General features: G+C 41.5%; 1 protein-coding gene across 4 annotated transcripts in view; it reads left to right on the top strand.

The window, feature by feature from the left end:
- Positions 1-13,499, top strand: part of APH1B (aph-1 homolog B, gamma-secretase subunit) — a 213,983-nt gene that overhangs the window by 126,793 nt on the left and 73,691 nt on the right. For all 4 annotated transcript variants that reach the window (XM_021094173.1, XM_021094188.1, XM_021094182.1 and 1 more), the window contains exon 6: positions 9,207-9,319. In XM_021094173.1, the coding sequence (XP_020949832.1) occupies positions 9,207-9,319 (113 nt within the window). The remainder of the gene's footprint in view (positions 1-9,206; positions 9,320-13,499) is intronic.

Here is a 13,499-nt window from a genome sequence, read left to right as displayed (position 1 = left end):
GGGTGTGTATTGTGAATGGACCACAAACGTTGGGTCTGAAATCCCACTCTTACTACTTACTAGCTGAGAAAGGTTAAACCTGTCATTCAGGTGTTCTGAGCCTCTCTTTGCTCATTTGCAAAATGAATAAGCCTGTCTCATGGGAAATTTGTGAGAATTAAATGACAGTTAAACCAGTGACATAATATGTGATACATTGTGGGGCTATGGAATCAGAAGACTTGAGTTTGTAGAAACTTTGTGACCTTGGGCAAGAATTTAACTTTGCTAATTGTTTCTAATCAATAAAATGGAGCTAGTAGTAGTCCCCCTCCCTTTTTTCTTTTGTCTTGGCTGCACCCAGAAAAGTTCCCAGCATGCAGATGTTCCCAGGTCAGGGATCAGACCTGTGCCACAGCAACGACCCAAGCTGCTGCAGTGACAACACTGAAGCCTTAACCCACTGTGCCACAAGGGAACTCCCCACTTTATAGGGTTGTGAATGAGTTTAATGGGGTAAACGTCTTAAGCGTAGAATCCAACATGCAATAAGCACTCAAATTTTCGTTTGTTATGGAAACATCAGTTATTATTAGGAGCACAATGGATATCACTTTTCCTTCCCCTGAGTAGGAATGCCTTCTTAGAATTTTGACTTCAAAGTGATGGATTGGGAGATCCTAGGCCACAAATTTTTGTGTTTCTCATCTTATTTCTTAGTTTAGTTAATGGCACCATCATCTTCCCAGGTGCCCAAGTTAGAAACTTTAGGGGGTCAAGTTGGACTCCCCCACATTCAGTGTCATCATACATTATAGATGTTTCTACCTTCAGGGGATTTCTAGGATCCCAAACAGAATCAAAGAATTCAGCAGTACCTGTCTCTACTAGGTCTTTGATCAATACAGATTGTCTGTTTTTATTTCTATTACCTCTGCTCTACTTATAAGCACTGACTGCTACCTGCACTGCCCCGTCAACTTTGCCCTGGCCTCTCCTACTCCATCCACCCTGGAAGAGTGACATACTTGGAGTTCCCTGGTGGCACAGCCGGTTAAGAATCTGGCCTTGTCACTGCAGCAACTTGGGTCACTGCTATGGAACGTGTTCAGTCCCTGGCCTGGGAACTTCCACATACCATGAGCGTGGCCACACACACAAAAGTGAGATGCTTTCTGTTTCCCCCCTCAGCCTCTGTCCTTTCCCTCTTTCTTCTGGCTGAATTTCAACGAGTGCGGTTGATGTCTCACTCATCATAAGGAGCTGTTCTTGTTTTATCTTTCCCGGCTTTATCCCTGTCCCTTCCATTTCCCTCCCTCCCATTGGGCACCTTGCTTCAACTTGCACCACTGCCTCTTGTCACAAAGGTAGAAGAAGTTTGTTTCTCTCCTGGATAAGCACCAATGGACAAATCCAGGGGCCTAGTTACGTGGACTAACCCCTCCGAACACACCTTGGTGCCTTTCTCTTAGCACATCCTTTCAAATGTCTCCAGGCTTTTGTTTTGAGAGGTAGAGTTCAGTTGACACAGGACTTATTTTCTTTTTTCTTTTTTGTCTTTTTAGGGCTGCACCTGTGGCATATGGAGATTCCCAGGCTAGAGGTCGAATCAGAGCTGTAACTGTCAGCCTACACCACAGCCACAAACACATCAGATCCGAGCCAGGTCTGCTATCTACACTACAGCTCACAGCAACACTGGATCCTTAACCCAGTGCGCAAGGCTAGGGATCGAACCTGTGTCCTCATGGATATGAATCAGATTCTTTTCTGCTGAGCTACAATGGGAACTTTATTTATTTGTTTGTTTATTTATTTGTCTTTTTAGGGCCACACTCGCAGCATAGGGAGGTTCCCAGGCTAGGGGTTAAATTAGAGCTGTAGCTGAACTTATTTTCCCTCGTGCAGTGGTTACTGAATTAAACCTGTCCTCACTGCTTCAGCCAGTGCCTGGCTTTGTTTCTCTGTGACATGTCCTAGAATACTGCTACCAGTTTGCTTTCCTACCCGAGGAACAGAAGAGTTTTTGCTTCCCTACCATCTTGCCAGTTTCATATTATACCATCTCTTAATTGTTGCCAACCTCACAGGTTAAACAAAGATTTCTATTGTTTTAATTTGCATTTATCTAATAGCTAGTTAGGTTGAGCATTTACCTGATAACAGTGGGGTTGAGCAAAACGAGTGGATTTTCTTGGGTGAGTCACATTTTCATAGTCTTGGCCCGTTTTTCTACTGGGTTCTCTCTCTCTTTCTGATTGGTTTGTAGGACTTTCTTATATATTCTAGGTAATAGTCCCTTGCTGGTTTTAAAAGTATCAAATGTTTCAGTTTTTCACCCATCACGTGATTTTGATAATGATACCCATCGTTATCATTAGCATTAATTTTGACATTTTTAGTTTTTTTAATTTTTTTAATTTTAATTTTTAATTTTGATTTTTTTTAGCCTACAGCTGCACTTTTTAGGGCTTTTTTTTAAATCCTTCCCCCACTTTTAAGATCATAAATATATTCTCCTACAAATATTTTCCATGTATTTGTTGGTAGAGTTGCCTTTCACATTCATATCTTTAATGCATTTGAAGGTCACCTTTGTTTATGGATTAGGGATCCAACTTAATTTTTTCCATCTAGTGGACCAGTTTTCCCTGTGCTATCTGCTAAGTGGCCTATCTTGTCCCCATTGATTTGTGATATATTTTTTCCATTCATCGGTTACACTCACACCCAAATGTATAAACGTGCGTGTGTACACTTCTGAGCACTTTCTGACCTTTGGCCTATTTGCATGCTTCTTTGCCAGTACCATAGTGTTTTATTATATAGAGTAGAGTGGGGCAAGTCCTTCCTCTTTGCTCTTTTCTCAAAACTGACTCAACTGGTTGTGGACTTTGGTTTTATTCTTCGATATAGATTTTTGAATATGCATTTACATTTCCTAAAAATATTTGTTGGAAGCATATTGGAACTGCCTTGAATTTTTAGGTTGACTTTGGAAGAATTGATATTTTTACGTGTTAAGGAGTCTTTCCCAGCACCGTGGCCTACCTCTTTGCTTATTCAAGTCTTATATTGTAACCTTTAATTGGAGTTTTACATTTCTCACCAAAAATTCATTTTGAGCATTTTAAGTTAATTTTAGGTACTTTATTTTTTTGCTGCTCTTGTGCAAGTTATCTTATTTTCTATTATGTTTTCATATTGAATATTGTTGTGGTAGAAGAATGATACTGATTTTTATAAGCAGATCTTGTCCCTGACATCCTTGCAAACAACAAATGGTAGCTCTAAAGTTTTTTCCTATTAATTCTATGAGGTTTTCTACATAGATAATCATATCACTTATAAATAATGATGGCTTTGTCACTCCCTTTCAAATCTTTATACCTACCGCTTCTTTTTCATATCTTATTACACTGGCCAAGACCTCTAGTACTCTGTTGAGTAGTAGCGGTTCCTATTCTTAGAGGGAACGTAGGCCTATCTGCACCTGTTATCTCCTTCCTATCCCCATTGGTTAAACTAATGATTCTATTTTGTCTTGTAGTGGAGTTGGGATAGACAGGAGTCTGTCCATGAAAATATGAGGGAGTTAAAGATCCCAAGATAAGATCTTGCCCACCTATGACATCTTTCCGCTTCCTCTGTAAACTGCAATCACAGACATACACACCCTGTTTTTTTTTTTTTTCTTTTCTTTTCTTTTCTTTTTTTTAAGGGCCACACCTGTGGCATATGGAAGTTCCCAGGCTAAGGGTCGAATCAGAGCTGCAGCTGCCAGCCTTACACCATAGCCACAGCAATGCAGGATCCAAGCTGTGTCTGCAACCTACACCCAGTTCACAGCAATGCCAGGGATCAAACCTGCATCCTCATGGATACTAGTCAGATTTGTTACTGCTGAGTCACAATGGGAACTCCCATATACACCCTGGAACCCAACTATTTGCTGCCATTCTAGAGGATTCTCACTATTATTACATTAAATACTCAGATCTACCAATTCCCAATTTCTGAGGTACTCCCAAAGATGGGTTGAAGTAGATAACCAATAGCCTAAAATAAGTTGCCATTTTGTCAGACTCCAGAAGCATGAGTGATATTTCTGAAATAATTATGATCATGAGACTGTCTCTTAGGCCATTGAAGTCTCTCATTGTAAGCTCTTTAATAAGAGCATTCAAAGGTCTTGACAGATTGGCCTTACCTCCTTTTCCACTTACCACAACTTATCCCATATTTAAACCACTCTGGGTGATTGCCTTTCCTGAACATGTGTACTTTGAACCTAATCTGTTTACCATAGAGTTACCATGTATAGAGTTCCTTACCCTTTCTCCACATTGAGAAGTCCTCCTTATTCATCAAGGCTCAGAACAACTCGTCATTCTTATGAAGTCTTCTCAAGTTCATCCCATGGTTGTCCATCATTTATTCCCCAGGGGTCCCCATAGCACTACTCTGTCAGATTTGCCTTATATTTCGTTGTTAGTTATCTAACTGTCCCATTAGATAGTGACCTCCAGGAGGACAAGGACTGTGTTTTATTCATCTCTATCTCCACAGCAGTTCTTCATAATAGAATATGTTCAATAAATTTATTTTCATCAAATTAAGGTAAAGAAGTCACAAATTGTAGGAAAAAAAGTCATTAATAAGGATGAAGTAGTGCTCTTGCCTAATCTTGGTTCCAGTAAGATTGAGTGTGAATGTGCAGAGGTATCTTCAGTAATACTCAGCAACATGCAGATAGGAATGAGAACAGACACTGTAAACTCCTAGTCATTCTCTTTATTATCTGATAGATTTTTTTATTTTAATTTTTATTTTTTCTACTCTACAGCATGGGGACCAAGTTTCATTTACATGTATACATGATAGATCTTTTGAGTGCTATACTGACAGGTATTCCACCTGTGCAGTGCTGAGCAACTACTAGCACAAAATGTATCTGCAAAGTCTAACATTTAGGGACAGTTGTGGAAGTTAGCATGTGGACAGACATTCCTGGGTCTCTGTTCCTGAATAATATTCCTACTTGCACTGTTAGGTGGGTATCCTTACACACAGCTCTTGAAATGTATCTATTTATAGGTGAAGATTATGAGACAAATGGAAATTTATTCTGAAAATAATTACCTTGATTTTTGATAGGAATTTCCAATAAGTGGGCTAGATTAGTCATGATATGGAGGAGACATGAAAAAGTACATGGGGAGTTCCCATCGTGGCTCAGCAGAAATGAACCCTACTAGGAATCATGAGGTTGTGGGTTCGATCCCCAGCCTTGCTCAGTGGGTTAAGGATATGGTGTTGCTGTGGCTGTGGCGGAGGCTGGCAGCTGTAGCTCTGATTAGACCCCTAACCTGGGAACCTCCATATGCCTCGGGTGCGGCCCCAAGTGAAGTAAAGATAATAATGTTTACATTGTTCCTTTTCTCTGATTGCTATGCAGTAGCTTCTTTGGCGTGTTTGTTCTTTTTGCATCCCTGGACACTGAGTATAGAGGGTATTATTATCATTTTGGTGAAAACTGAGATAAAGAGAAATTAAATTCATTTTCATCAGTAGATTGCTACAGCAATGGCCCTCAAGGTGTTCAGATCTCCCTGGATCCACCCACCTCGAGTCATACCTTCCCCACTGACCCAGGCTTGGCTCTGTAGCTTATTTTGACCAATGAGACAAGAGAAAATATGACACCAGTAGACAATGTTCACTGCTTGTATATTGGAGCTTGCTTGCCCTCTCTTACTGCCCTGTGGTCCCCTAAGTCCACCCTAGTGGGACCACCATGTGAAGCCTGGGTTAGCCTGCTGAGGATGAGAAGTCACACAGAGCAGAGTTGAGTCATCCAAGTTGACTCCCCCTTGACCAGCCGCCTGTCAATCTCCAGATACGTGAGTGAGGCCAGCCACCTTCAGGTGAGCCATGTACAGACCTCAGAGACCCACCACACCAACCTAGATCAGAACTGTCCAGATGACTTAGGAAATCGTGAAAAATAACAAGTGTTTGGTATTTTAAGCTACTAAGGTTGCAGGTAGTTTTTGACACAGCAAAACCTAACTGGTCCATTTCCCAAGAAAGCCTACTGGAGCTTGCTCTCGAGGTCCCTGGCCCCTAGGTTCATGTTCAATTGCTGCTACTCTTCTTCTAGTCAAAGGTCAGGCTGAGATATGCAAATGTAAGGGTATTTTGTATCTTAGGTGTGATCAGGCCTCTTCTTGAATTCCTCGAGGGCAAAGGCCATGCCTATATTTTATGGCTAAAGCAATACCTTGCTTTAGTCATAAAATATACTCAGTGAGGGGTATGACTCTTCTGGAAAGGAGTGAAAAGTTATGAGACTGGAAGGTAAAGCTACCTGTGGGGTGTTTAACTCTCAGAATGTATAGAGGGGACAGATATTTCTAGTTACAAAGAAGGTTTTAGACTAACAGACTTCCCTGAGAGAGAAAGAGAGGAAGGGAAAAGCAGGAACCATCTTTTTCTCCCCAAGCCCAGACCAGAGTCTTGCAGTGACACAGTGACATCTGTGTGAACATCTGTGACATCTGTGTGACATCAGTGACATCTGTGTGAACAGTACCCCCTAGACTTGTGCAGTGCACAACTTATGCAGCTCACGTATACGTGAGACCCCTGCTTGGCATCCAGTAAATGTTGAGTGAATGGATGAGCAAGCAAGCAACTGAGGATGAGTGCATGCATACACATTATGTTTGTAACATTTAGCAGAGTTTTACTTGGAAAGAAAAAGAAACCAAATTAGAACGAGTCTCCCTGTTTAGTGGGCTCCCAGAGCACAAACCCCTTTGGTGTGAGGAAAATGAGAAAGGAGCCAAATAAATTGTGTAGATCAGACATAGATTCAGAGAAGAAATTTTTACCAAATTTTGTAGTTGAAAAAATAAAAACTCATTTTGGTTAATGGTGACACCTAGTGGTATATCAAAACCATGGGTTTTCCTTGGAGTCTTATTTACGTGCGTGGAGGAGTCCTTTTTCATCACGGACCCCCACTTGCTTCATAGATTAAGTAGCCGAGGCCCCGCAGCCCTTCTGAGGCCAGCGTGGGTGGGATGCTGTTCTAAAATTTAACTCTTCAGGAACCGTCCTAGCAGAGACCTCAGAATAAATGCCAGGGGAGGGGGTACCCTAGGTTACTCATTGTCACTTAGGACTAGACCTCTGTTCTCAGCTGTCTGCCTTTCTTTTGCATCTTACTCTTTCCCCATCTCCTTCCCCCACTTCTTCTACTTGTCCTTTTATTCTATTCTCTTCTCCTCTGGCAAGACCCAGTGGCTTCTCTTTCTTCTCGCTCTTCCTCTCTCCTTCCCTTCCTTCTTTTCTCATCTGCTTTCACTTTCCCCTCCTTGCCCCCCCTCCTTTTCATTCTTCTCTCTGTGCTCATTGTTGCCTGCCAAAGATGCTGCAGACCCCAGAGCTGCATTGTCTACTGTGGTGACCACCAACCCATGTGGCTATTTAAATTAAAATGAATTAAAACTAAATAAGGAGTTCCTGTTGTGGCACAGCAGAAATGAATTCGACTAAGAACCATGAGGTTTCGGATTCCATCCCTGGCCTTGCTCGGTGGGTTCAGGATCCAGCATTGCCATGAGCCCTGGTGTAGGTCGAGACACGGCTCAGATCTGGCATTGCTGTGGCTGTGGAGTAGGCCAGCAGCTGTAGCTCCGATTAGACCCCTAGCCTGGGAACCTCCATATGCCATGAGTGTCGCCCTAGAAAGACCAAAAAAAAAAAAAAACTAAACAAAATAAGGAGTTCCCATAGTGGCTCCAGGGTTAATGAATCCAACTAATATCCACGAAGCCTCAGGTTCCATCCCGGGTCTCGCTCTGTGGCTTAAGGATCCAGCGTTGCCATGAGCTGTGGTGTAGGTCGCAGATGTGGCTTGCATCCCTCATTGCTGTGGCTGTGGTGTAGGCCGGCAGCTGCAGCTCTGATTGGACCCCTCGCCTGGGAACCTCTATATGCCACTGGTGCAGCCCTAAAAACACAAAAGACAAAAAAATATAATCAACGAAATGGAAAATTCCCAACCCTCAGTCACAGTATTCCCATTCCAAGTGCTCAGTAGCCCCAGTGGCTGCCGTATTGGACACTACAGAAGGTGACCACTTTCATCACTCCAGGAAATCCTCCAGGAAAGTGTTGGCCCAGAGTTTGGCTGACCTACCTCTCCAGTCTCTCATCTCTTTTCCTTCTCAGCACCTCTCTCTAAGCAGTAGTTGTTGAACAGTCTGCCCCTGCCCACCCCCCACTCCACTCCACGTGGTGACTTTCTGTTTTCCCTATATTATTATATAAACTTGTCAAGGTGAGCTTGCCAAGTGAACACAGAAATATGTAATCATATGGGATGGTTTATTCAGGGCAGTGAGTGATTCATGGCATCTTGTTTTCCATGCATTGGAACACATCAAAATATTTTTAAACTCAACACATCAACACGGCATTTAGAACAATTATACCTTAGACCATTTTTTTCTTCTTCTTTTTTTAATCCACAGGTTTCTACCTTTCTACCTTGTCTTGAGTTAAAGTAGCTTTAAAAGTAAACAGTGTGATTTTTTTTAAGCCTGGAAAAATACACGTTTCATTTCTAGAATGTCTTTGAAATAATACACAGGAAACTGGTTACAGTTTGGTGTTTGGCTGGGATGGAATGAACATTTCCCTTTCTTGAATATGGTTTTATAGTGTTTGAGTTTTTACCAGATCTTTATGAAGGTGTGTATTCAGAGTGTATGAAATCAAATTCAATTCAAAATTACTTTCACAATTAAAAATAATATTTGCAAATGTCAGGATACTGAGAGGATCAAATCAAAAACAGAGGGAAGATGAGCGTTCAGAGAAAGTAATTTCTAAACGAGCCTGCAGGGTCTGGGTGGCATTGTGTCTCTTTAAAGAGATAATGCAGCAGGGCTGGAGTGTTAACTTTCTATTTATGTCCAGCAATAATTTGCCAAGAATCAGAATGAGAAGTGTCCCCTCCTGACTGTTGATTGAGATTTACATTAGAAACAGAAGCTTCCTTTTCCTTTCCACCCATTATCGAAAGTCTTTCCCTCAGTGCCCACCTCCAAAGGGATGGAAAATGCTAACAGCCATTGAGCTTCCCTCACCCACCTCTCTTTCAATAAGGTCTTGATGAACAAAATGCAAGTTACCATTTCTCTTCGTTTCCCTAGGCTCTCCCAGGCTAATTGTGGTCATATGTCCTCTGAATCCCTGGATCTTCAAGGAAGAAAAGAGGATGGAGCCTGAGATCTCACCTGACTTCAAAGCTGGTTTCAGCCCACAGGTACTTTGAAACTTGAATTTATATAGCATTTGCAGTAAAGACTCAGGGTTCGAAAAGGGATTTGGGGACCAGGATAGAATGGTCATACCTGCAAGATAAGTGACAACTATGCACCAATTTGAGAAAAGGGGAAACTGAGGAAACACAGAAATTCGGTGTGAGCTGGGACTCAGTGTTCTTGACTTCCCGTAAGACCACGGCATACAAACTGTATAATCATATGCCCAGACCAAACTGTAGCATCTCTGGGTACATTCGTCTAAATAAAGCACCACCCAGACCATGCCACCCAGTGGAATTGGTTTGTGGTTCTTTCTGACTGTGGACTTCTATGGTGCCAGCTTGGCTTCAGGCGGAATCATGGTTCCCCTAAACGAATAAAGGTTTACACTTTGTCTCTGTGAGACAGGCAGGAGTCGGTTTCTAATGAAAGGCTCTCTGGTGCTCTATGTTGGGAAGACAAATAGCAACCCATCCCTTCAGCAGAGGACCAGCCCCTGTCCTTACGCCAAGGAAGACTGGGCATGGGAGATGGTGAGCTCAGGAACATCAGTGCTGCAAGGACCCTGAAAACAATTCTAGTCTAATGTCACATTTTATAGAGAGGGGAGCCGGGGCTCCAAAAGGTGAGGAGGTCAAGTGACCTTTCTAAAATTGCATAAGGGGCTTATAGTTCTCGAGTCTCCTGCTGGCTCCCCAGCCGAGTTGATGCTGCTTCCCCTGCATCATCCCAGCAGCCCTGAAGACCCCTGTGCAGACTCTTTCTCTAGGCTCAGGAAAAGATATCCACGCCTGCACAGTATTCATTCACTGATATGAAGATGGACACCCCAAGTATTGCTCGGTGTGGTTTCCAATCAGATTTTGAAGGTACATGGGTGCTGTCTAATATAGTAGCTACTAGCCACATGGGGCTACTGAGCTCTTAAAATAGGAGCAGTACAAATGAGCATGTGTCATAACTGTAAAATACACATCAGATTTTTGAATATGTGGTGTGAAAAAATGTAAATGGTTTCATTGATAATTTTTATACTGATTACATATTGAAATGGTAACATTTTAGATATATTAGGTTGAAAGTATCTGTTTCCCTTTACTTTAGAAGATGTGGCTCCTAGAGCATTCACAATGACATCTGTGACTCACACTACGTTTCTATAACACTGAGATATACAACAGAGACTCTGCCTTCTGCTTTGCATCTAGGAAATCATATTACAGAACAAAACCTACTGTGTAGCACAGGGTAATCTACTTAATACTGTGCAATAACCTAGATAGGAAAAGAATCTGAAAAGGAACAGATGTATGTATATGTATAACTGATTTACTTTGCTCTACACCTGAAAGCAACACAACTTTCTAAGTCAACTATACTCCAATAAAATTTATTTTAAAGAAGAAGAAATCATATCAGAGTGAAATCACCTCATGTACATGCATTTGACATACTTTCACTGGAGGGAGGGAGAGACAGACAGTCAGAGGGAAAGAGATAAGCAGAGCAGTGCCTTGTTGACCTGAGTTGTGAAATGGAACAGAATGTTCCATGTCTCCTCAGGAATCCCAATTTCTGTGCTCTCATAGGGTGAGTACAGTGCCCCCCCCCCATCCACAGTTTCCGCATCCAAGGATTAAACCAACCTAAGATTTAAAATATTTGAAACAAAAATTCTGGAAGTTTCCAAAAAGCAAGACTTGGATTTGCCATGTGCTGCAACTATTTATATAGCATTTATATTGTCCTAGGTATCATAAGTAGGGATGACTTAAAGCTTACAGAAGGATGTGCATGCAAATACTATGCCCTTTTATATAAACGAATTGAGCATCTGTAGGTTTTGGTAACTGCAAGGGGTCCTGGAACCATTCCCCCCATGATGCTAAGGGTCAACTTTTCCAACAGTAAGAGTCCAGGGGGCTTCCACCTTGCCAGCATGGATAAAGCTCAAAAACCTGGCAGTGAGCAAAGAAAGCAAGTTGTAGCTACATACAGATGAGTCACTTTACATAAAATTGTAAAACTGCAGAGCTATATATTAAATATGGACATGCATAGAAATTTTAAACATCAGTTCGTAACAGTGACTCCCTCTGGAGAGAGAAGGAGGAGAATGTGATTGGAGAAGGCCTTTCATTTTATCTATAATATCCCTGATATTTATTTTCTACCCTTTATGTAGACTGGAAATATTTCATAATAAAAGTAAGGAGCCTACTTTTCACACATGTTTAGGTAGTGGAAGAGACAGCATATGTTTTTTATGTTAAGTGTATTCCATTTGCCTAATACCACTTTTGGAACTTCCTATACTGTTCACTATTTACCCTCCTTTAAAAAGCCCATTTCTTTTTTCTTCCAAGGGAGAGGGATAACTTATTTTTTATTATTTAAAATGTTTTAGGGGAGTTCCCGTCGTGGCGCAGTGGTTAACGAATCTGACTAGGAACCATGAGGTTGCGGGTTCGGTCCCTGCCCTTGCTCAGTGGGTTAACGATCCGGCGTTGCCGTGAGCTGTGGTGTAGGTTGCAGACGCGGCTCGGATCCCACGTTGCTGTGGCTCTGGCGTAGGCCAGTGGCTACAGCTCGGATTCAACCCCTAGCCTGGGAACCTCCATATGCCGCGGAAGCGGCCCAAGAGATAGCAACAACAACAACAACAAACAACAACAACAAAAGACAAAAAGACAAAAAAAAAATAAAAATAAAATAAAATGTTTTAAATTTCCATTTTGTTTTAGTTTTTCTTGGCCTTACCCATGGCATGTGGGAGTACCTGGGCCAGAGATAGAACCCGAGCCACAGCAGTAACAGTGCTGGATCCTTAACCATTAGGTCACCAGGGAATTCTGAAAAGAGTTTAATAGAAATACAGTTGAAATACAATATTGTTAGTTTCAGGTAGATAACATAGTGATTTGATATTTGCTTATATTATGCAATGATCACAAGTCTAGTAACAAACTTTCCCTATACAAAATTATTACAATTTTATTGACCATATTCCTTATGCTGTTTATTACATCCCTATGGTGTATTTATCCTCTTAATTCCCTTTACTTATTTCGCCCACCCCTCACCTTCCCTCTCCTCTTGCAACCACCTGTTTGTTCTCTGTATCTGTGAGTCTGGTTTTGCTTCCTTTTATTTTCATTTTTTAGATTCCACATAATATAAGGGATATCATACAGTATTTGTCTTTCTCTGACATTTCACTTAGCACAATACCTTCTAGTTCCATCCATGTTGTTGCAAATGGCAAGATTTCATTTTTTTTTCAGGAGTTTCCTGGTGGCCTAGGGGTTAGAGATCCAGCATTGTCACTGTTATGATGTGGGTTCAGTCCTTGGTTTTCTTTTCCTTTTTTTAGGGCTTTTTAGGGCCTCTGTGGGGCGTGGTCAAAAAAATAAAAAGTAAATTTGAAAAAGATTTCATTTTTTCAATGACTGATCGTTATACTGGAATAATAATATTCCATTGTGTGTGTGGTGTGTATGCCATCTGTATGTATGTCTTCCTTGGAAAAAGTCTTCAGATTCTCTGCCCATTTTTAAATTGCATCATTTGGTTTTTTGATGTTGAGCTTTATGAGTTCTTCGTATATTTCTTATATTAACCTCTTATTGGATATGTAATTTGCAAATATCTTCTCCCATTCAGTAGGCTGCTTTTTTGTTTTGTTGATAGCTTCCTTTGCTGTGCAAAAGCTTCTTAGTTTGATATAGTCCCATTTGCTTATTTTTGCTTTAGTTTCCCTTGCCTGAGGAGACAGATCTAAAAATATATATATTTCTAAGACCAGTGTAAAAGAGCTACTGCCTATGTTTTCTTCTAGTTTTATGTGTTTTTTTGTTTGTTTGTTTGTTTGTCTTTTTGTTATTTCTTGGGCTGCTCTTGTGGCATATGGAGGTTCCCAGGCTAGGGGTCCAGTTGGAGCTGTAGCCACCAGCCTATGCCAGAGCCACAGCAACTCGGGATCTGAGCCGCGTCTGCAACCTACACCACAGCTCACGGCAACGCCGGATCGTTAACCCACTGAGCAAGGGCAGGGACCGAACCCGCAACCTCATGGTTCCTAGTTGGATTCGTTAACCACTGCGCCACGACGGGAACTCCTAGTTTTATGTTTTCAGGTCTTACATTTAAGTCTTTAATCCATATTGAATTTTTTGTGTG

The sequence above is a fragment of the Sus scrofa genome, chromosome 1 (genome assembly GCF_000003025.6).
Source record: "Sus scrofa isolate TJ Tabasco breed Duroc chromosome 1, Sscrofa11.1, whole genome shotgun sequence".
NCBI classification, from domain to species: domain Eukaryota; kingdom Metazoa; phylum Chordata; class Mammalia; order Artiodactyla; family Suidae; genus Sus; species Sus scrofa.
The sequence above is the reverse complement of the archived record's forward strand: the minus strand, read 5'-3'. Positions and strand labels throughout refer to the sequence as shown.